Consider the following 22,529-nt stretch of genomic DNA (forward strand, 5'->3'; position numbering starts at 1 on the left):
ACACTGCCAAACTCATGCTTAGACTTCACAATTAGGGCTTGTGCACATGAGCATATAAATTAGATGATTTTTTACCTGGTAGGACACTGACTTATTCAATGGGGCAGAGAAGGTGACTGATTTTTTTTCACCAACTGAATCATGTAGCAATTTTATTCTGAAGCCGGATGGGTCTGAGAAAAAAAATTCGGATGCGATATGGAGCCAAAATAGGGGGTCTGATTTATACAGGTACATTGCAATTCAGTAACATAGGAAACTGTAAATGGTAGAAAAACGGATCCTACACGTGGGGAAAATATTGTCTCTTTTCTGGATGAAAATAGGACTGACCCCAGCCTAAGAAACACATCTATTATTTTATTGATATTATTATTATTATTATTATTATTATTATTATTATTATTATTATTAACAATATTATTATTATTATTATTAGTAGTAGTAGTAGTAGTAGTAGTAGTAGTAGTAGTATTAACAATATTATTATTATTATTATTATTATTATTATTAATATTATTTTACAATGCTTTAGAAAAATAAATAAATAAATAAATAAAAATATAGCTGATTTCTGATGTCTTACTGCCAGGGTCACAATTACTGAAAAGAATCCTTATGTTTACAAAAACAAGCAAAACAATGAGAAATAAAGTAAATGAAGATCGCAGAGGCGAGCGTGTGATCTTGTCCTGGTCGGATGGTGATGTGCTGCAGATACATGCTGCTGCCGACCCTCCTGGTCCCCCCTGAGCCCCGGGAGCCCGTGCTGATTGCAGACCCCGTGCACGGAGCGCTCCCAGCGTCCGCTGATAGGCAGCAGGTGAGGGGGGCTCCGCCAGACACATAGGTGGGCGAGACTCTGAGGCATGAGGCGGCGCTTTGCTCGCTCGGTTCCTCCTGCAGAGCAGATCTGGACCTACAGACGCTTCTCCCTCGATTTAAAGTTGCTGCCTCTGTTCAGACAACTGGCTTTCCTGCAACAGGCGGAGGGGGCGAGCACAAGCGGCTGCTGCCGATCAGATATGCTGCAGTACGAGCCTGGCGCTGCCGATCGCTGGGGAAGAAGCTGGAGCACCGTAGGGTCGGGATGTCTCCTCTCCTCCTCTGCCGGAACTTGCAGGGAGATGTGAAGAAGCTTTGTGCCTGGAGGCGGTGGAACAAAATTCCTTCAAAGTCTTGGAAATTTTCACCCTAAGTTGTTTTTTTTAATTTTTTTTTTGCATCTTGACATCTGGACTGTTCTTCACGATCCCCGGGACATTTCCTCTGCCAGGGGCTGTTTCTTCAGGCGGCTCCATGCACGATTTCGGCTGAAACCATGTCTTGTGGTCTGGGGCTGGCGATCAGCGATGGCCCCGTGGTGGCCAGGTACTTCTCTGCTCTGCGTTAAGGCTCCTCGGAAACTTGTGTTCCTGTTCACACTGTCCTTGTCCGTCACCTACCTCTTCTACAGCCTGCTCAGCTGCTACACTTCTCTGCAGTTTCCATTGCAGGACGCTGGGATCTACCTGCAGCCAGACTCGGGGCTCAGCCCAGTAGATGCCATCAGAACAGCTTCTATAAAGCCAGATCCCAGCAATCCTGCCATAGTCACCCCGGAGTCTGGATCCTCTCCTAAGAGCAGAAGCAGCCTAGACTCCTATCTGCCATCCAGCCCTGGCAGCAGCATAGCCAGGAATGGTGAGAAGCTGGGATCTGGATCTCTGAAGTCCTCTGGAGGCGTCAGTGATCCCCTGCCTGCTTCAGCACTGGAGGAATTCAGCAATTCTGTGTCCTCACTCTTAGCCTCCTCTGCGACTTACAGCAAAATCAGGACCTTAAATGCTGTCCTACAACCTGGGTGGCCCACGGTAAGGACCAGCGGTCCAGTGCAATCTGAGACCCAGAGACTCAAGGCTATTGACCTCCTAAAACACAAAGCTCTTGGTCCTGTGGACTCCACAGTGTTAAGAAAAAGTTCCTGGATTATTGCTCAGATTCCATCTACTGCTGTCAGTGTTAGCACTTTGGACAGTACCCCCATCCAAACCTCCCAGGAGTTCAGCACCTTGGATAGTGCACCCATTCTAACAGCTCAGGAGTTCAGCACCTTGGATAGTGCTCCTATTGCAAAAGCTGCAAGATTCAGCACCGTGGACAGCGCTCACTTTATAAGAGGGCAGGGGGTCAGCACTGAGGACAGAGCTCCCTCTGTAGTAGAACAGGGGTTCAGCACCGAGGACAGAGCTCCCACTGTAGTAGGGCAGGGGTTCAGCACCGAGGACAGAGCTCCCACTGTAGTAGGGCAGGGGTTCAGCACCGAGGACAGAGCTCCCTCTGTAGTAGGGCAGGGGTTCAGCACCGAGGACAGAGCTCCCACTGTAGTAGGGCAAGGGTTCAGCACCGAGGACAGAGCTCCCACTATAGTAGGGCAAGGGTTCAGCACCGAGGACAGAGCTCCCTCTGTAGTAGGGCAGGGGTTCAGCACCGAGGACAGAGCTCCCACTGTAGTAGGGCAGGGGTTCAGCACCGAGGACAGAGCTCCCTCTGTAGTAGGGCAGGGGTTCAGCACCGAGGACAGAGCTCCCTCTGTAGTAGGGCAGGGGTTCAGCACCGAGGACAGAGCTCCCACTGTAGTAGGGCAGGGGTTCAGCACCGAGGACAGAGCTCCCTCTGTAGTAGGGCAGGGGTTCAGCACCGAGGACAGAGCTCCCACTGTAGTAGGGCAAGGGTTCAGCACCGAGGACAGAGCTCCCACTATAGTAGGGCAAGGGTTCAGCACCGAGGACAGCGCTTCCTCTGTAGTAGGGCAGGGGTTCAGCACCGAGGACAGAGCTCCCTCTGTAGTAGGGCAGGGGTTCAGCACCGAGGACAGAGCTCCCTCTGTAGTAGGGCAGGGGTTCAGCACCGAGGACAGAGCTCCCACTGTAGTAGGGCAGAGGTTCAGCACCGAGGACAGAGCTCCCTCTGTAGTAGGGCAGGGGTTCAGCACCGAGGACAGAGCTCCCACTATAGTAGGGCAAGGGTTCAGCACCGAGGACAGAGCTCCCTCTGTAGTAGGGCAGGGGTTCAGCACCGAGGACAGAGCTCCCTCTGTAGTAGGGCAGGGGTTCAGCACCGAGGACAGAGCTCCCTCTGTAGTAGGGCAGGGGTTCAGCACCGAGAACAGAGCTCCCTCTGTAGTAGGGCAGGGGTTCAGCACCGAGGACAGAGCTCCCTCTGTAGTAGGGCAGGAGTTCAGCACCGAGGACAGAGCTCCCTCTGTAGTAGGGCAGGAGTTCAGCACCGAGGACAGAGCTCCCTCTGTAGTAGGGCAAGGGTTCAGCACCGAGGACAGCACTTCCTCTGTAGTAGGGCAGGGGTTCAGCATTGAGGACAGAGCCCCTTTTATAAGAGATCAGGGGTTCAGCATAGAAGACCACACTCCCATTGTAAGAGGGCAAGGGTCCAGCACTTTGGACAGCACTCCTATCGCTTCCTCCCTAGAAGAGTTTAACACCTTGGAAAGATCCCTGAAAAGCCACCTTTCCCAGGATGTAGATGCTAACATTTCACTCCAAGGATCAGCTAAGGTGACTAAGGAATCCAACCAGCAAACCTTCAGCCTCAGCACCGCTATCCCCAGCGTGGCTCCCAGGCTGAATGACTTCAGTCCTGCTGACACTGCTCCAATTCATACAAGTCATCAGGATACCTACATGACTCGAGATACTCATCCTAGAATATTTAGTGAAGGAGAGATCACCAGACCCTCGGATTTTACAGGGAATGACATGAATTCCCCCATAAAGGGGATCTCTACCTGGAATAGAACTCCCTTAGCTGCCACCGAAATGATCCCAGAATCTCACACTGGGTATTTAGAGAGAGAAACTCAGGAATCCAGCACCACCGAGGAAGAGCTCAGTCGTAGACTGTCCGTCAACAGCACTATAGAGTATGGAGAGAAAAAACTGCCCCAGGCAATTATTATCGGGGTGAAAAAAGGGGGCACTCGTGCTTTGTTGGAAGCTTTAAGAGCCCATCCGGATGTCAGGGCGGTTGGTGTAGAGCCTCATTTCTTTGATAGGAACTATGAGAAAGGGCTGGAGTGGTACCGGTAAGTTCCTCACCATTGCAGGGCTCGCAGTGTTAACCGTAGCCTCTCCAGTTGGCCGTTGCTTTATTCAGAGCAGCTGGGAAAAGGCTAAGTGCTGCATTATAATACAATCCAACCTTGCATGCTATTGATTTTGTACGGCATCTATCCTACTAATGGTGGATGGTTTCACTGTGTGCTGGAATCCTAATGCAGGAGAGGTTCTTTTGGGATGAGCACGCAGAGAAGGGTCGCTATCTGTCTGTGTATTGATACGTCAGTACAGTACATGTGGTTGCTTTAGTTGCTTTACCATTACTCCATATATATATATTTATCTTTGACAGGAGCTTTCAGGCTATAATGCACCAATACGTAACCCATCAACCTGCTTATAGGGCAATTAAATAATGGTATACCTATACGCAATGAATGGTAATGGTTCCTTTTGGAGACAGGAGTAATCTTATGCCAGGTAGTGTAGCACCGGACCTCTATAAGTAGTATGGCATTCCTAATAATAGGGGCAGTTTGGCATCACAATGTAATGGACTCGTATAGTATTTTCATGGTGGTTGAAACCCTGACGGTCAGCTTATCTTACGAGTACAAAAAGTCAGGGAGAGCTGTTATCGCCGTCTATATTTCTATCTATAGATCTCATGTAGTAAATTATTCATGGATGTATACGCTGCATTAGGTATTAGACAGATCACAATGCTATACACCATTAAGAAGATTCTTGTAAAAGCTATCGCGGTGTAAATATAGAAAATGTAGCAGTATACTGTCATGGCGGTTACATATGTATATAAAAAGTATATAATACCGCATACAATCTCTAATATAGAGAGATATAAGGTGCACACTCCGTGTTAGGTAGAGACGGGTGCAGGCGGAACTGGACAATCCAAATTAAGTCGAATAGCACTCGTACTGAGAATTTATTAACCGATTGCTTGTATTTATTTAGTTACAGTACAATATTTTACCAACTACAGAAAGATAAAGAGCGACAAGTCATATTTACGTTTCGACCCATCTTGGGTCTTTTGCAATAATCGCAAGGATAGTTTATGTTGCACAGCATGTGCTCCAGCGTTGGCTGAAAAAGACCCCGGGACGGGTCGAAACGTAAATACGACTTGTCGCTCTATATCCTTCTACCCAGCACTTTAGTAAAATATTGTACTGTAACTAAATAAATACAAGCAAAGTGCTGGGAAGAAGGATATAGAGCAACAAGTTGTATTTACACTTCGACCCATCGTGGGTCTTTTTCAAATGTCGCTTTAATCACAATGGGTCGAAACATAAATATGACTTGTTGCTCTATTTCCTTCTTCCCAGCACTTTTCTTGTATTTAGTTACAGTACAATGTTTTATTAAAGTGCTGGGTAGAAGTATATAGAGCGACAAGTCGTATTTACGTTTCGACCCATCCCGGGGTCTTTTTCAGCCAACGCTGGAGCACATGGTATGCAATACAAACTATCCTTGCGATTAAAGTGACGTTTGCAAAAGATCCATGATGGGTCAAAACATAAATATGACTTGTCGCTCTAAATCCTTTCACTGGCACTTTGCTTGTATTTATTTAGTTAAAGTAAAATATTTGGCTAGAAGGATAACGCTCGACAAGCCATATTCACGTTTCGACCCGTTCCGGGCTCTTTTTCAGCCAACGCTTGAGCACATGCTGCGCAGTACACCCTATCCTTGTGATTAAAGTGACAATTGCAAAAGACCCACGATGGGTCGAAACGTAAATACGACTTGTCGCTCTATATCCTTTTACTGGCACTTTGGTAAAATATCGCACTGTAACTAAATAAACACAAACAATCATTTAATAAATTCTCAGGCAGATTTTCTGCTACAGTCTTTGACCAGCATGTATGCAATATTCTGCATGTCTCAGACAATAAGTTTCCTTCGTATGTTCTCCTGTGCCTTCCATTATCCTATTACTCCATCATAATATTATCTTGACGTGAAGATGTTAGATTTTTGGAAAACATGGAGGGTTTTTGCCTGATATTACCTAGTGCCAAAGCTTTTGCTTTTCCTTTATTACCCAATTCGCAATTTGTATTTCCATACGAGAGATGTATCAATGACCATAGAAATATGTCTTCACGAGAGGCCGGTGTCACCCCAAGGAGCTTTGTGTCTTTATGCCAGCTAGGAGAAAAGCTGGAAGTATATTAAGCAAGCATTCTAGTAAGTTATGGCGGCAATGGTTAACCCTTCATGCTGCAGATATATATTTACAAAGAAAAGCAGATCTGCGATATACCTGGTTGGGAACGTCAAGAATCCTAAACCGTGCTGAGTTTACATAGTAAATTTATTAGAATAATTCTGCAAATATCTATTGCATTAACTCTTTCTGAAGACTGGAAATTAGGAGAGGGATTATTGGAATGATGCAGTAAGGCTCTGTTCACACTGGGAAGGGTCATGAGGCATATGAGGCATAGAAAAATGACTTTTTGGTTTCCGTCTGGTTGGTAAAACCTTATTTTTTTCCTATAAAGAATAATGCAGTGGAAGAATGTTTCAAAAAAACATGGATTGTGGTATGATTTCTTCAGCATAAGTTCCTATTGATGCCATGCGGTACTGTATGCTACTGTTCACATATACAGCGCCATATTTATATATGAAGTATACATCAGATAATGGCTTCCAACATATACAAATTAAAGGACCAGAAGAAAGTACTGTTTACGAGAAAAAATTCCTCCTTGACTTTGGATATGGTGATCAGAAGTAATGCCGACCCTCCCCACATCTTCTGAAAGAGAGCTGCATAGTGTCACTGCTCTTACAGTAAAGAATCCCCATCTGTACTAATGCTAAAAACCCTTTTTCTTTAGACACAATGGATTTCTATTGTTACAGCTAAATGCAGAAAGTAACAGCCACCAATTCGCTGCAGCATTGTGAAGTGAAAGAGGAAATGATCCAGCTTCCCGTCCGAGGTATGTGTAAAAGTGTTCTTTGATTTTGAAGAAGGTAAAAAACATCAAGGGTATGTACAGAAACAATCTAAAGGTCTTAGGGGGATTTGGGATTCACGTAGGGTAACCAGGCACATTTCGAAAGCTTTCTGTGCTGGTAAACTTGGTTTGAAACCAACTCAGAATTCAAACCAAGTTTAAGAGGGCAGAAAATGCTCAAAACGCTTCTGGTTACCCTATGTGAACCCCAAATCCCCCTCACACCTTCAGATTGTTGGTGTACATACCCTTGATGCTTTTTAACTTCTTCAAAATGAAGGGCCTTTTTTATATAAGTACCTTGGACTGGAAGCTGGGTAATTTCTTCCCTCTCTACATTCATAGCACACCGAGCAGTGGTACTGATCTCAGGATTCCATGTGGATTGAATCAATTGAAGGGCGGGCTTTCACCTTTTTTTCTATTTAATGTGTCCTTATATAGTGACAGTGTAAAGCTACCTAAGAGAAGAGTTTTCAGGTTTCATCTGAAGGTTCCAGAAGAGGGAGACAATAAGACATGTCCGGGGCACTGAATTCCAGAGGATAAGCAAAGCTTGGGAAAAATCTTGGAGAAGATTGGGTGAGGAACACCCAACAGTGGAGGTCTTGTAAGGACCGGAGATTACGTGGAGGTATCACGAGATTAGGTTGGAGATGAATGGAGGAGACAGATTATGGTATGAAGGACCAAAATGGTTTCACTAGGGAGTTGGAAGCCGATGAAGAGATTGGTAGAGGATGATGAGTAGTGAGGAGAGAGGTGGATTAGTCGGGCAGTAGAGTTAAGGACGGGCTGGAGAGGTGCGAAAGTGTTAGCTGGGAAGCCACAGAGGAGGATATTGCAGTAGTTGAGGTGGGAGATGATGAGGGCATCACTAACATTTCAGTTGATTCGGGGCAAAATCTGGAAATATTTCTGAGTTAGAGGCGGCAGGAGGTGGAACGAGCTTGTCAGGTAGTCACCAAGTTGGTAGCTATTATGAGCAGACCCTTAAAAAGTTTACCTCAAACTGTAATAGATTGGTTGCCCCTATAGGGTTTCTTGTACCTTGGTTGCCAAAACTGTACCCACTGTGTAGTTTGGTGATGAGAAGGACAATTATACAATTAGTTTTTGGCTCCCCTGGAACTAAAAATAGCCGAAAGTTTCCAGAGCAACTGATCCTCGGTTCTCATTCTACTGAAAGTGATATTATTATAGTAATATATTTAGTATGCAAAAACATCATTTACCTGGGTGGAGATAAGTGGCAGTCACGCTGAGCTTGTATGGGCTTTATTAAGCTTTCCTGATTACTGAACTTTAAGGTTAGTGCAATTTCATTAGTGCCATCAATAGTTCTCATCCAATGATACAAAACACTTGTGGAGTTGGCAATTACGTTAAGAGATCATGCGCTAAGGCTAAGGGCTCCTACACATCGCCATCACTGAGCCGTGTACATGCGGCAGGTATGGGTCTATTGGTGCTTCACACAGTGCCATATTATGAAAATATTCTTAGTAATGAAGCACATTCTATATGCATCCAAGAGAAAAAATAAATAAATGAAAAGCTCTATATGTGTATTTTATTGCTGCATTACTGTTTTGTATAACTTGGGATGCAGTCGCAATACAATGTTGTGCATGAATAATAGAATCATAGAATGTTAGAGTTGGAAAGGACCATCAGGGTCATCATGTCCTACCCCCGTGGCCGCCTGTTCCACTCATTGATCACCCTCACTGCCAAAAAATTTTTTCTAATATCTAAACTATATCTTCTCCTTTTCAGATTCATTCCATTGCTTCTCATGTTTCCATGTGCAAATGAGAATAATGATGATCCCTCTAACTGTGACCTCCCTTCAGATATTCGAAGACAGCTGTTAAGTCTTCTCCAAGCCTTCCTTTTTTTGCAAGCTAAACATTCCCAGATCCTTTAACCGTTCCTCATAGGACATAATTTGCAGTCTGCTCACCATCATGGTCGCTCTTCTCTGAACTTGCTCCAGTTTTTCAATGTCTTTTTATAAAATGTGGTGCCCAAAACTGGACACAGTATTCCAGATGAGGCCTAATCAAGAAGAAGTAGAGGGGGATAATTACTTCACGTGATCTGTACTGTACGCCTTTCTTAATACATTCTAGAACTGTGCTTGCCTTTTTTGCTGCTGCATCACACTGTTGACTCATGTGCAGTCTGTGATCTATTAGTGTAGCCAAGTCTTTTTCACACGTGCTGTTGCTTAGTTCTATTCCTCCCGTTCTATAGATGTAATTTTTATTTTTCTCGCCCAGATGTAGAATCTTGCATTTCTCCCTGTTAAATACCATTCTGTTAGTTGAGGCTTTGGGGTCCAGGTCTTTCTCTAATTATGTGCCGATTTCCAGGCTGATGATAGAACATAAAATTGGCTTTTTTCTCATGTTCTTTCTATAAACCAGCAATGCATTCAGGAATAATAATGATAGGCAGTTAAACAGTTCAACGTTTCTTCTGACCCTCAAATTAGTAAAACAATTCCTTCAACTATGAGCTAAATGTAGAAAAAAGATATGCTTTGTGTTTCTGCACAAGGGATCCTCTACCCCATTTAGTGTGTAATAATTGGGGACTTTATTATAGATTACGTATTGGACAAAAATTAAGCCCCGATGGAACCTAGAGCTGATATAGGTCCCAGTGACTGGAAGATGGCGTAGAGCGAAGTCAACAACTCAAAAATCATCATTGAAACCAAGAAATGATTGTCCAACTGTGGTGGCAAAATGAAGGCTGATTAATTGTATTATGATTGAATGATAAGCCATCCATTGTCTCTTTGATAACACCATAGACAGAAGTGTTACAAGTAGGACAATTGCTCATTAGCTTTTCTGATGAATGGTCCCCAACTTCAACCTCAGACTAAAAGCCCCCCAATACCTATTATACTAATGTCGACCCAACCCGCCGATATCGACAGTCTAATATGTGGGGTGCAGGCTGACTAATGGTCGGGGGAGATAAGCTGCTGTTCAATTTATATTTTTAAAATATTGTTTCCTGTACAGTTAACAAGTACTTGCTGCCTAGTGTTGGTATATCACATAGAATCCCAATAAAGTACATTTACATTTGTCAGTGTAGCATTAAAAATGTGGATAAGTTCACCGGGTATGAATACTTTTTCAAGACCATGTATAACTGGTAGTTTTCTCATAAAGGGCACAGTGCTCCTGTGTATGGGAGAGTCAGCTGAGATGGCTATTGGCTGAACGATCAGCCGAAGCCACCCAATGTGTATGGGAGCCTCAAAAACAAAACTATTCGATTATTTTCCCATTTTTCAACATCCATTAGTTACTTTGGGTCATGCAATTTCTAAATATCTACCTTTACAATTGATACAGATACTACTATAAATATCTGCATTCTGTAAGGCAGGTTACAAAACTCATAAAATGTTAAATATGATACTAAAGTGAATGTGTGGTCTTAATAATACTGCAGTTTTCATTCTGTCCACTGGGGGCTTTATGCACTTATAATTCCTGTTCTTTCAGGAAGAGTTTTCAGCAGGCTCCTTATCATCAGAGGCTGGATTACAAAAACTGAGAATGCTTCTATACACAGCTGATAATACAGGATCCACCAATCACAATAGACCAAGTCACAGCTCCCCTACTCTCTCTCCCTGCACAGTGATCTTTACACAATGATGGGGTCAAGATCGGACCATTGTGGTTTATGCAGTTGTGTTATTTCCTAAAACAATAGAAAATAAAGTCTAAAAAAAAGCCCCAGAGGCCGGTGTGACAATCGAACATTTATATCTTTTTATTATTTTTTATACAGATTGCAACATTTAAAAAGAAACATTGCTGAAAAAGTTTAAATAATACAAAAACCTGATGTAAACAATAGATCCCTTCCTGATGACACAATCCCTTTAAAGAAAAGTCTAATTTTGATATAACACCGAATGAATAAATTAAGTCCCCATGTAAGACCATCTACTATGGGGGCATAAAAAGGGTGTATTGTGCTCTGGAGGGTCTTAATGAGAACTGGATTAAAAGGAGAATTAAAGCACCCCCAAACAATCCCAACAAAAAAACAAGGTACCCCCATCCATAGGAAAAGAGATCACTTGAGGATTAAGTTGGGGTCCAACAGTTGAGACCATCAGTGATAACCATATTGGGACTCTCTAACCTCGAGAGCAGGGCTCGGCAGCATGGAACAGATGCGTATGCTCATCCTTCACTCCATTCATTGTCTATAAGACAACCAAAGAAAGTGCAATCCAGTGCCCAGGTTTCTCTAGCAGTCCCCTAGTGAATGAATGGAGCGAAGGTTGAGCATACGCACCTCTGTTCCACTCACTTGCTGCCGACCCCTGCTCTTGGGGTTAGAGAGTCCCATTATGGTTATCACTGGTGGTCTCAACTGTTGGACCCCAACGACTGATTTAAACCATTTAAAGGGGTTTTCTTACTATACAAGTTTATAGAGATAAATATATAAACACCAGGGGTCTGACGGCTTGGACCACACTGATCCTGAAAAAAAAAAAAAGAGTTGCAAAGTCCACTATGTGAATGAAGCAATGGCGCACACCATTGTTGACCATCGCTCCATTTACTTCCATGGGATAGACAGAATCCGACATTGTCTACCTCCCATAGAAGTGAGTGGTGCCCAAGCATATACAGTGCCCCTCTACTTACACATGAGACTTTGAGATCGCTGTTCTTGAAATTTGATGGGGGTCTCTCAGTCCCATAGAAGGGAAGACAGTGATAGTTAAGCATGGAGACCTTTCAATGAGTGGACTTCAGGACCCCTGTTCTTCTGATCAGTGATGGTCCCTGTAGATAATAAATGTGTTTAGTAGGGCGCCCCTTTAATAATTACTGCCAAGTTCCCCAACATCAGTGAGAGACCAAGTGACTATTATATCATAGGGGTGGTGGGGGGCTTATCGCCTCAAATAGAGAGTTTGCACAGTGGACAACCCCTTTAATTCTAGGTCTTAGCTTTATTCTAGACCCCTGATATGGTCTCGCCATCCCATTAATGCCCCAAGGAATAAATGAGTTTATCGCTCGCTCCACACAAGGCAACGATTACTGTGGAAGTAAAACCCTTCATTCAGGATTTTATTCCTCAGCAGCACAATCTGGAAAAAGTGATTTCCTGCTCGTCCGGGAGATGCTGCCCCACCACGAGCGCTGGTAATATCCCCCTATCTAAGGGAAGGGGGCTGGTGACGTCCTCCAGGAGTTCCTGGTCTTCTGCTGAGACCCCGAACGTAGCATATCCGGGGACCCTGATTTGCAAAATAAAGGGCAGCTCGTCCCCTAGAACAGGCGCGTGTGACCCAGAGTACAGAGAAGAGCTGGAAAATCCATGTTATAGGTGTCAGATCATAGATCATTTGGGATCAGGCAACAGTCACCAATGATGGGGATTCTACCATGTGTTACTTTCACTTGTGTGCACCTGTTAATGGAGTGTCCACCGCCCCTTCTCTGAGCTCTCGGGGGAACGCTTTAAGGCCGCTTTCACACGTCAGTGGCTCCGGTACTTGTGGTGACAGTTTTCTCACGTACCGGAGACACTGACTCACGTAGACACATTAAAATCAATGTGTCTCTGCAGATGTCAGCGTGTTTTCACGGACCGTGTGTCCGTTTGAAAAACACGGAGACATGTCAGTGTTCGTGGGAGGAACGCACGGATCACACGGACCTATTAAAGTCAATGGGTCCGTGTAAACACGTACCGCACACGGATGCCGTCCGTGTGCCGTACAGGAGACAGCGCTACAGTAAGTGCTGTCCCCCCAGCGTGTGGTGCTGAAGCCGCCATTCATTTCTTCTCTCCAGCCGCCATTCATTTCTTCTCTCCAGCAGCGTTCGCTGGAGAGAAGAAATGAAAAATCTTTTTTTTTTTTTTTTTTGCGGTTGAAATAAAGATCTTTGTCACCACCCCCCTCCCACCCCCTGTGCGCCCGTCCGCTGGAAATAAAATACTCACCCAATACTCAAGATCTTTATTTCAACCGCAAAAAAACCAAAAAAAACCAATGATTTTTCATTTCTTCTCTCAAGCGAACGCTGCTGGAGAGAAGAAATGAATGGCGGCTTCAGCACCCAAAGCAGGGGACAGCGCTTACTGTAGCGCTGTCTCCTGCATGGTCCGTGTGGTACCCAGTCGGCGCACGTGTGCCACACTGATGTGCCACGTGAGCTCACGGACACACGGACACGGATAACTCCGGTACCGATTTTTCCGGTCCTGGAATTATCTGGACGTGTGAGACTGGCCTAAAGAAAAACTCATGATTAGCTGAAAAGGTGCTTAATAAGATGTTCTGCAGCAGCTAAGGTGTGTATTATATTGTACTGCAGCAGCTGAGATGTATATCATGAGGATCTGCAGCAGCTGAGGTGTATTTTGAAGTTCTGCGAAGGTGAGGTGTATTATGAGGTTCTGCAGCAGCTGAGGTGTATTACATGGTTCTGCAGGAGCTGAGATGTATTTTGAGGTTCTGCAGCAGCTGAGGTGTATTATGAGGTTCTGCAGCAGCTGAGGTGAATTTTGAGGTTCTGCAGCAGCTGAGGTGTATTATGGGGCTCTGCAGCAGCTGAGGTGTATTATGATGTTCTGCAGCAGCTGATGTATATTATGACGTTCTGCAGCAGCTGAGGTATGCATGGTTTAATCTGCAGCAGCTGAGGTGTATTATGAGGTTCTGCAGCAGCTGAGGTATGCATGGCTTATTCTGCAGTAGCTGACGTGTATTATGAGGTTCCTCAGCAGCTGAGGTATGCATGGCTTATTCTTCAGTTGCTGAGGTGTATTATGAGGTTCTGCAGCAGCTGAGGTATGCATGGCTTATTCTGCAGTAGCTGAGGTGTATTATGAGGTTCCTCAGCAGCTGAGGTATGCATGGCTTATTCTGCAGTAGCTGAGGTGTATTATGAGGTTCCTCAGCAGCTGAGGTATGCATGGCTTATTCTTCAGTAGCTGAGGTGTATTATGAGGTTGTGCAGCAGCTGAGGTATGCATGGCTTAGGCTACTTTCACACTAGCGTCGGGAACAACCCGTCGCTGTGCGTCGGGCCGACGTTCCCGACGCTAGCGTGGTCTCCGCCGCACAACGGGGGCAGCGGATGCATTTTTCCCACGCATCCGCTGCCCCATTGTGAGGTGCGGGGAAGTGCGGGGAGGTGGGGGCGGAGCGGACCGTCGGGAGTAAAAAACGTTACATGTAACGTTTTTTTCTCCCGACGGTCCGCTACCACACGCCCAAGCGTCGCAAAACGGACGCGACGTTTGGCAATGCGTCGCAAATGCGTCGCTAATGTTAGTCTATGACGAAAAAACGTATCCAGCAAGAACTTTTGCTGGATGCGTATTTTCGGCAAAACGACGCATTTGCGACGTATTGCAGTTAACGCTAGTGTGAAAGTAGCCTTATTCTGCAGTAGCTGAGGTGTATTATGAGGTTCTTCAGCAGCTGAGGTATGCATGGCTTATTCTGCAGTAGCTAAGGTGTATTATGAGGTTCTGCAGCAGCTGAGGTGTGCATGGCTTATTCTGCAGTAACAGGGACACATAACTTTATATTACACTTTGCAGCTGCTGAAGAACCTCATTTTAGCAGCGAGGTGTCAGCAGAAGAGCCTTTCTCCCTCCAGAGACGTGATGATGAATATACGCGGATTTCTTACAGCCCATACGTGTTACATGCGGGTGGTATCCTGGGGACGGAGGACATCGGGGGGCACGCACTGCGCAGACTGCAGATGATGGCTGTGGGGGGATGATCGCAGTGCGCCGCCGAGCTGTTTCCCACCCCGGAGAGGTGATAGCAGCACGCTTCTGTTTTCCTTCCGCCATCAGTGTGAATTCTTATCACTCGCAGTCGTTCTCCTAAATTTAGATCCATGTTTTCCCACAGCTGTCTTACCAAGTGCGGAGGCTGGCATCAATAAACTTCACACCAGAAGCATCACACGGGGTGCAGAGGACGGATCCTGCCTCCGCCGTCCGGTCTGAGCGATGTTAAGGCCTCTTTCACACTTCAGTCGTTTGGCGTCAGTCACTTCCGACAAAGTGACGGATCGGCGGATCCGTCACAATTGTTGAAAAAACGGATGTAACGGATCCGTTTTTTTGACGGATCCGTTACTCTGGGGTTGTATATACTTTTTGGAGCATGCGCAATTGAAAAAACTTGAAAAAACGGATTGGGGCGACGGATCCGCCAAAAAACGGATCGCGACGGATCCGTCGCCCATAGGTGGCCATTCTATGAAATGACGGACGCGACGGATCCGTCGCAATCCGCCATTTCAACGGAGACAAAAAACGTCTAGATGAACGTCAATGTCTAGATGACGTCCGCTAAATTTTGACGGATCCGTCGCATGACGGATGGAACGGACGACCATCCGTCACAATCCGTCGCTAATGCAAGTCTATGGGGAAAAAACGGATCCGTCAAAAAAAAAAACGGATCCGTTTTTTGAGGAAAATGACGGTTTTAGACTGACGTCAAACAACTGAAGTGTGAAAGAGGCCTAAGGGGTTAAGGGATCGCATACATTCATCTCGATCCAGAAGGTCATGTGATGTGTGAGGCAGATTACCTATAACAGAGGACACGGCCATAACTGGCTGCAATCAGGGGCCGGCGTCACCGGCTCTCCGGAACACTCCTGGCACAGGATTAATATTCATGAGGCACGACACTCATGGCTGAAACTTTCAACAGAAATTTGCATACTGATGTAATTAAAGGGACCCTAATGTTTTTCCTACTGGAGACCACAAAAGGCTGGCAATGCACCCTGGGAAAGGGTATGCAAATCAGCTATTCTTCAAAAGGTAGCAAAACTGTCTCTCTACTGCCACCTAAAGGTAGCTAAGCTATCTACACACGAATGGCTCTTCCTTTTGGCTTAAAGCTCTTTAAAGAGAATCTGTCAGCAAGTTTTTACTATGTAATCTGAAAGCAGTATGATAAAGAGGCAGAGACCCTGATTCCAGCGATGTGTCACTTATTGGGCTCGTGTGTTGTTGTTTCAATAAAAACAATGTTTTATCAGCAGGAGATTATTACTAGAGGACTAGTTGACTTGTGCCTTCTGGTCCAGTCACGCCCCCACCACTGATTATCAGCTAAAATATACTGTGTACACAGAAAGTAGCCAATCAGTGGTGTGGGCGGGGTTATACAGAGCTCAGCATTCGGAGCTCTGCTAGATCTGTAGTGGAGAAAACTGTGATTCTATCACAACTGCTGCAGCCAGTAAACTAAGTAACATATAGCTGGAATCAGGGTCTCTGTCCCTACATCATGCTGCTCTCAGATTACATTGCAAAAATCTGCTGACATATTTTAATCAAAGCTACCTGTAAAACAGCGTTTAGCCTCTTTCTTTACCTCTGGAAAGCATAACAGCAACATTTAACAGGAATTTAAATGGAATTTGTCACTTCTGATGGTCATCCCTGCCACCACACGACGCCAATTAATTGACATGTGGCTAGAGGGGCTCTTTATAGTGCCCAGTTTTTGCCATAAGAGAACTCCTGGAATGTTCCCCCTGTGTCTAGACTTTATAGGAGGTCATGACATTCACAACACAATGCAATACTACAGTATTTCACAGTATTAAACAGGAGATCAAAAGATCGCAGAGGCTCCTTAGAGGGTTAATTTACAGCATTAAAAAGATTTAAAGGAAAAATAAAATGAAAAAAGCATAAATCAAACCCCTTTTCCTCAAAGGCAAATTGTAAAAAATAAAAAATTACATATTTGGTATCTCACAAACTAATAATATATCTATCTCATAAAGGGATTGCGGAAGTGAAAAAAAACCAAAAATACTACATCTACCATTTTTTAGGTTCCAAAACTTTCCAAAAAGAATATGATAAAAAGTGATCAAAATGATAAGTACTGAAATGATATTAGTAAAAATTACAGCTTGATGTACAAGCCCTCTGCAGTCACACAGAGTGTGATGTAATCTGAGAGCATAATAATGCAGAGCCAGAGAACCTGATTCCAGCGATGTGTCACTTACTAGACTGCTTGTTGTAGTTCCAGTATCATCGGTGTTTCATCCACAGGATATTATCACTAAAGGACTAGATTTCCCGGGCCTTGTAGTATCCCTGCTCTGTGTAAACCCTCCTCCAGCACTGATTAGCAGCTTTCTGGCTATGCACAGTGTAGACAGGAAGTGTACACAGAAATCTACCTAGCATTGATGGAGGCGGGTTTATACATGGCTCAACATTCAGAGAAATGGTAGATCAGCAGCAGAGAAAACTGATTTTATCAAACTATACCAAGCAGCCCAGTAAGTGACACATATCTGGAATCAGTGTCTCTCTCCCTACATTATTATTCTTTCAGATTACATAGAAAAAAAAACTGAGACTGGTTTCATTTTAATGAGTCTGACATTTACTTACAAGTTACTCATAAGTGGTGCTAAAAAGACAGTTTTCCAAAAGTTTTTTAATTGATGGGATGTTGATCCAGGGAACTAGTTTCATTGTCATATGGGGACTCGGCCAGGAAATCCCTCCCCTCCCCCCCGACAGACTATGTGCACATCTTTTTGGAGTGAAAACTGAGTAGAAACAGAGAGGAAACTTTACAAATCCGCCTCAGTTTCTGCTCTGAAAACTACCGTAGGCGAAAATTAGCCTCTGACTCATGAGTTTTTACCGTCCTCTAGAGTCTAGAGCAATAACTTATGTTACAGGTTACACATGATGAAATTGTATCTTCTTTCAACTTTACAGCCTATGTGCACTGGTTTTTGACCAGAAATTGAGCAGAAAATCTCCCCATCCTCCATAAAACGCAAAACTTTAAAACTTGTAGGATTGCTCAAGATTTTATTTTGAAAACTTTTCCAAAAATCCTCTGGTTTCACATACCCTTAGAACAAAGACGTTTTTGCACTTAGTTTTGCAGCAGAAGTTGAGCAGAAACTGAGTGGAAACTCTCAAAATCAGACACCAAAACTCAAAACTCCTCAAAATCAGAATTACTTTTTAGTTTCTGCTCCAAAAACTCAATAAAATCTCTCCGTGTGCACATAGTCATATGGAGCAATGCACATTGGCTCTATGGGGTTCTCACTTTCCTCTAGATTAACAAGTTAGGTAATTAGTTGAACATAATGGACTTGTGTCTTCTTCCAACTTTATAGTCTATGTGCACAGGTTTTTCAGCAAAAACTGAGCAGGAAACTCTCCACATCTTCCATAAGACCTCAAACCTCTTCAAAAACTTGAAGGTTTTGCTCAGTTTCTGCTCCTAAAACTCTTCAATTAGATGCTTATGGAGCAGAAACTGCTCAGAAACTCTCCAAAATTCTCATCTCTAAAAATCAAAACATCTCAAAAACTGTGTCTTCGCTCAGTTCCTGCTCCGAAAACTCTGCTAAAAGACTCCTAAAATTATTTATTGTTTATTTATTATTAAAATTATTTATTTATTATTATTACTAGATGGTGGCCAGATTCTAACGCATCGGGTATTCTAGAATATGTATGTCCACGTATTATATTGCCCAGCCACGTAGTATATTGCCCAGCCACGTAGTATATTGCCCAGTCACATAGTATATTGCCCAGTGATGTAGTATATTGCCGAGCCACGTAGTATATTGCCCAGCCACGTAGTATATTGCCCAGTGACGTAGTATATTGCACAGTCACGTAGTATATTGCCCAGCCACGTAGTATATTGCCCAGTGACGTAGTATACAGCACAGAGCCACGTAGTATATTGCCCAGTCACGTAGTATATTGCCCAGACACGTAGTATATTGCCCAGTGATGTAGTATATTGCCCAGTGATGTAGTATATTGCCCAGCCACGTAGTATATTGCCCAGCCACGTAGTATATTGCCCAGTGACGTAGTATATTGCCCAGCCACGTAGTATATTGCCCAGTGACGTAGTATATTGCCCAGTGACGTAGTATATTGCCCAGCCACGTAGTATATTGCCCAGCCTCGCAGTATATTGCCCAGTCACGTAGTATATTGCCCAGTGATGTAGTATATTGCCCAGCCACGTAGTATATTGCCCAGCCACGTAGTATATTGCCCAGTCACGTAGTATATTGCCCAGTGACGTAGTATACAGCACAGAGCCACGTAGTATATTGCCCAGTGACGTAGTATATTGCCTAGTGACGTAGTATACAGCACAGAGCCACGTAGTATATTGCCCAGCCACGTAGTATATTGCCCAGTCACGTAGTATATTGCCCAGCCATGTAGTATATTGCCCAGTGACGTAGTATACAGCACAGAGCCACGTAGTATATTGCCCAGTGACGTAGTATATTGCCTAGTGACGTAGTATACAGCACAGAGCCACGTAGTATATTGCCCAGTGACGTAGTATATTGCCTAGTGACGTAGTATACAGCACAGAGCCACGTAGTATATTGCCCAGCCACGTAGTATATTGCCCAGTCACGTAGTATATTGCCCAGCCACGTAGTATATTGCCCAGTTACCTAATATATTGCCCAGTGACGTAGTATACAGCACAGAGCCACGTAGTATATTTGCCCAGTGATGTAGTATACAGCACAGAGCCACGCAGGGCCGGCCCGAGAGATTACGGCGCCCTAGGCGAAACTATTTTGTTGTGCCCCTACTACTTTTAACATACCTCCCAACTTTTGAAGATGGGAATGAGGGACAAAGTTTGCGGCGCACGAAGCGCGCCGCGGCAAATTTTAAGCCACTCCTCTGACCACACCCATTCATAACTAGCCATACCCATATCCACGTCCCAACCACACCCATTTAGCACTGCTGATCACACTGTTTCATAAAGAATAATTATAAACAAAAAAATATGGCCACACAGTGCTCCATACTGTATAATGGCCACACATGATGCTCCATACTGTATAATGGCCACACATGATGCTCCATACTGTATAATGGCCACACATGATGCTCCATACTGTATAATGGCCACACATGATGCTCCATACTGTATAATGACCATACATGATGCTCCATACTGTATAATGGCCTCACATGATGCTCCATACTGTATAATGACCACACATGATGCTCCATACTGTATATTGGCTGCACATGATACTTTGTACCGTATAATGGCCACACATAGCTACTCCTACACACGCGGCTGCGCTCCGTAGACACGCGCTCCGCTCCATACACCTCGTACACACGCGGCTCCGCTCCATACACCTCATACACATTTAGCTCCGCTCCATACACCTCATACACATACGACTCCGCTCCGTACACCTCATACACACGGCTCCGCTCCATACACCTCATACACACACGGCTCCACTCCATACACCTCATACACATTCAGCTCTGCTCCATACACCTTTTGCCTTTTGAAAAGATTTTTTATAATTTTTTCTATTTTTTCTCTGGCGCCCCCTTAGGGTCGGCGCCCTAGGCGGCCGCCTAGTTCGCCTATACGTTCGGGCCGGCCCTCGAGCCACGTAGTATATTGCCCAGCCACGTAGTATATTGCCCAGTGACGTAGTATACAGCACAGAGCCACATAGTATATTGCACAGCCCATGAAGTATATTGCCCAGCTACATAGTTGTTGTGAATTTACCTTTTGGCTCCCTCTAGTGGCTACTAGTGATTTGACTCTGGGTATGTCATTCATCTCTTGTATGCTCACCTGGGTCGTTAGGTCAGGGGTGTTGCTATATAAGCTCCCTGGACCTTCAGTTCAATGCCTGGCAACGTTGATATCAGAGCTAATCTGTAGTGCTCTTGTCTCTGATCCTGGTTCCTGCTTGATTAAGCTAAGTCTGCTTTCTTGCTTTTTGCTATTTGTTTTTGTTTGCATTTTTGTCCAGCTTGCATATTATCTGTTTCCTGACCTTGCTGGAAGCTCTAGGGTGGCTGGTGTTCTCCCCCCGGGCCGTTAGACGGTTCGGGGGTTCTTGAATCTCCAGCGTGGATTTTGATAGGGTTTTTGTTGACCATATAAGTTATCTTACTACATTCTGCTATTAGTAAAGTGGGCCTCTCTTTGCTAAAACCTAGTTCATCTCTGTGTTTGTCATTTCCTCTTACCTCACCGTTATTATTTGTGGGGGGCTACTATCCTACTTTTGGGGTCTATTCTCTGGAGGCAAGAGAGGTCTTTGTTTTCCTCTTCTAGGGGTAGTTAGTCCTCCGGCTGGCGCGAGACATCTAGCGACCAACGTAGGCATGTTCCCCGGCTACTGCTAGTGTTGGCGTTAGGAGTAGATATATGGTCAACCCAGTTACCACTGCCCTATGAGCTGGATTTTTGTACGTTGCAGATTTACTTGTTTCTCTGAGACCCTCGCCATTGGGGTCATAACAGTTTGCCAGGCCAGTATTAAATGTTAAATGCATTGCAGAAGCGGGATTATAAGAAAGAAAGTTCTGAGTTTTTTTTTTCTCTCTCTCATTTTTTTTTCTTTTCCCCTTTACCTCTGAGTGGCTTGTGTTTGCTGCAGACATGAATGTCCAGACCTTGATTACAAGTGTGGACCAGCTTGCTGCTCGTGTGCAGGGCATACAAGATTATGTTATCAGAAGTCCTATGCCAGAACCTAAGATACCGATTCCTGAACCGTTTTCCGGAGAGCGATTTAAATTTAGAAATTTCAGGAATAATTGTAAATTGTTTTTGTCCCTGAAACCCTGTTCATCTGGAGACTCCGCTCAGCAAGTAAAAATTGTTATTTCTTTTTTACGGGGCGACCCTCAGGATTGGGCTTTCTCGCTGGCGCCAGGAGATCCGGCATTGGCTGACATTGATGCGTTTTTTCTGGCGCTCGGTTTGCTTTATGAGGAACCTAATCTTGAGATTCAGGCAGAAAAGGCCTTGCTGGCTATGTCTCAGGGGCAGGACGAGGCTGAAGTGTATTGCCAAAAATTTCGGAAATGGTCCGTGCTGACCCAGTGGAACGAGTGTGCATTGGCTGCTAATTTTAGAAATGGCCTTTCTGAAGCCATTAAGAATGTGATGGTGGGTTTTCCCATTCCCACAGGTCTGAATGATTCTATGGCCCTGGCTATTCAAATCGACCGGCGGTTGCGGGAGCGCAAAACCGCTAATTCCCTCATGGTGTTGTCTGAACAGACACCTGATTTAATGCAATGTGATAGAATCCTGACTAGAAATGAGCGGAAAATTCATAGACGCCGGAATGGCTTGTGTTACTACTGTGGTGATTCTACACATGTTATCTCAGCATGCTCTAAGCGTCTTACTAAGGTTGTTAGTCCGGTCGCCATTGGTAATTTGCAACCTAAATTTATTCTATCTGTAACTTTGATTTGCTCACTGTCATCGTATCCTGTCATGGCGTTTGTGGACTCGGGTGCTGCTCTGAGCCTTATGGATCTGTCATTTGCCAAGCGCTGCGGATTTGTTCTTGAGCCA

General features: G+C 44.6%; 1 protein-coding gene across 1 annotated transcript in view; it reads left to right on the plus strand.

Moving 5' to 3' along the window:
• The first annotated feature begins 676 nt into the window (after nt 1–676).
• LOC143786185 (uncharacterized) overlaps nt 677–22,529 on the plus strand; it is a 280,164-nt gene continuing 258,311 nt past the window's right edge. Inside the window, exon 1 of the mRNA XM_077275474.1 lies at nt 677–4,081. Coding sequence (XP_077131589.1) covers nt 1,353–4,081 — 2,729 coding nt within the window. The 5' untranslated portion in view covers nt 677–1,352. The remainder of the gene's footprint in view (nt 4,082–22,529) is intronic.

This window comes from Ranitomeya variabilis, chromosome 7, assembly GCF_051348905.1.
Source record: "Ranitomeya variabilis isolate aRanVar5 chromosome 7, aRanVar5.hap1, whole genome shotgun sequence".
Classification (NCBI taxonomy): domain Eukaryota; kingdom Metazoa; phylum Chordata; class Amphibia; order Anura; family Dendrobatidae; genus Ranitomeya; species Ranitomeya variabilis.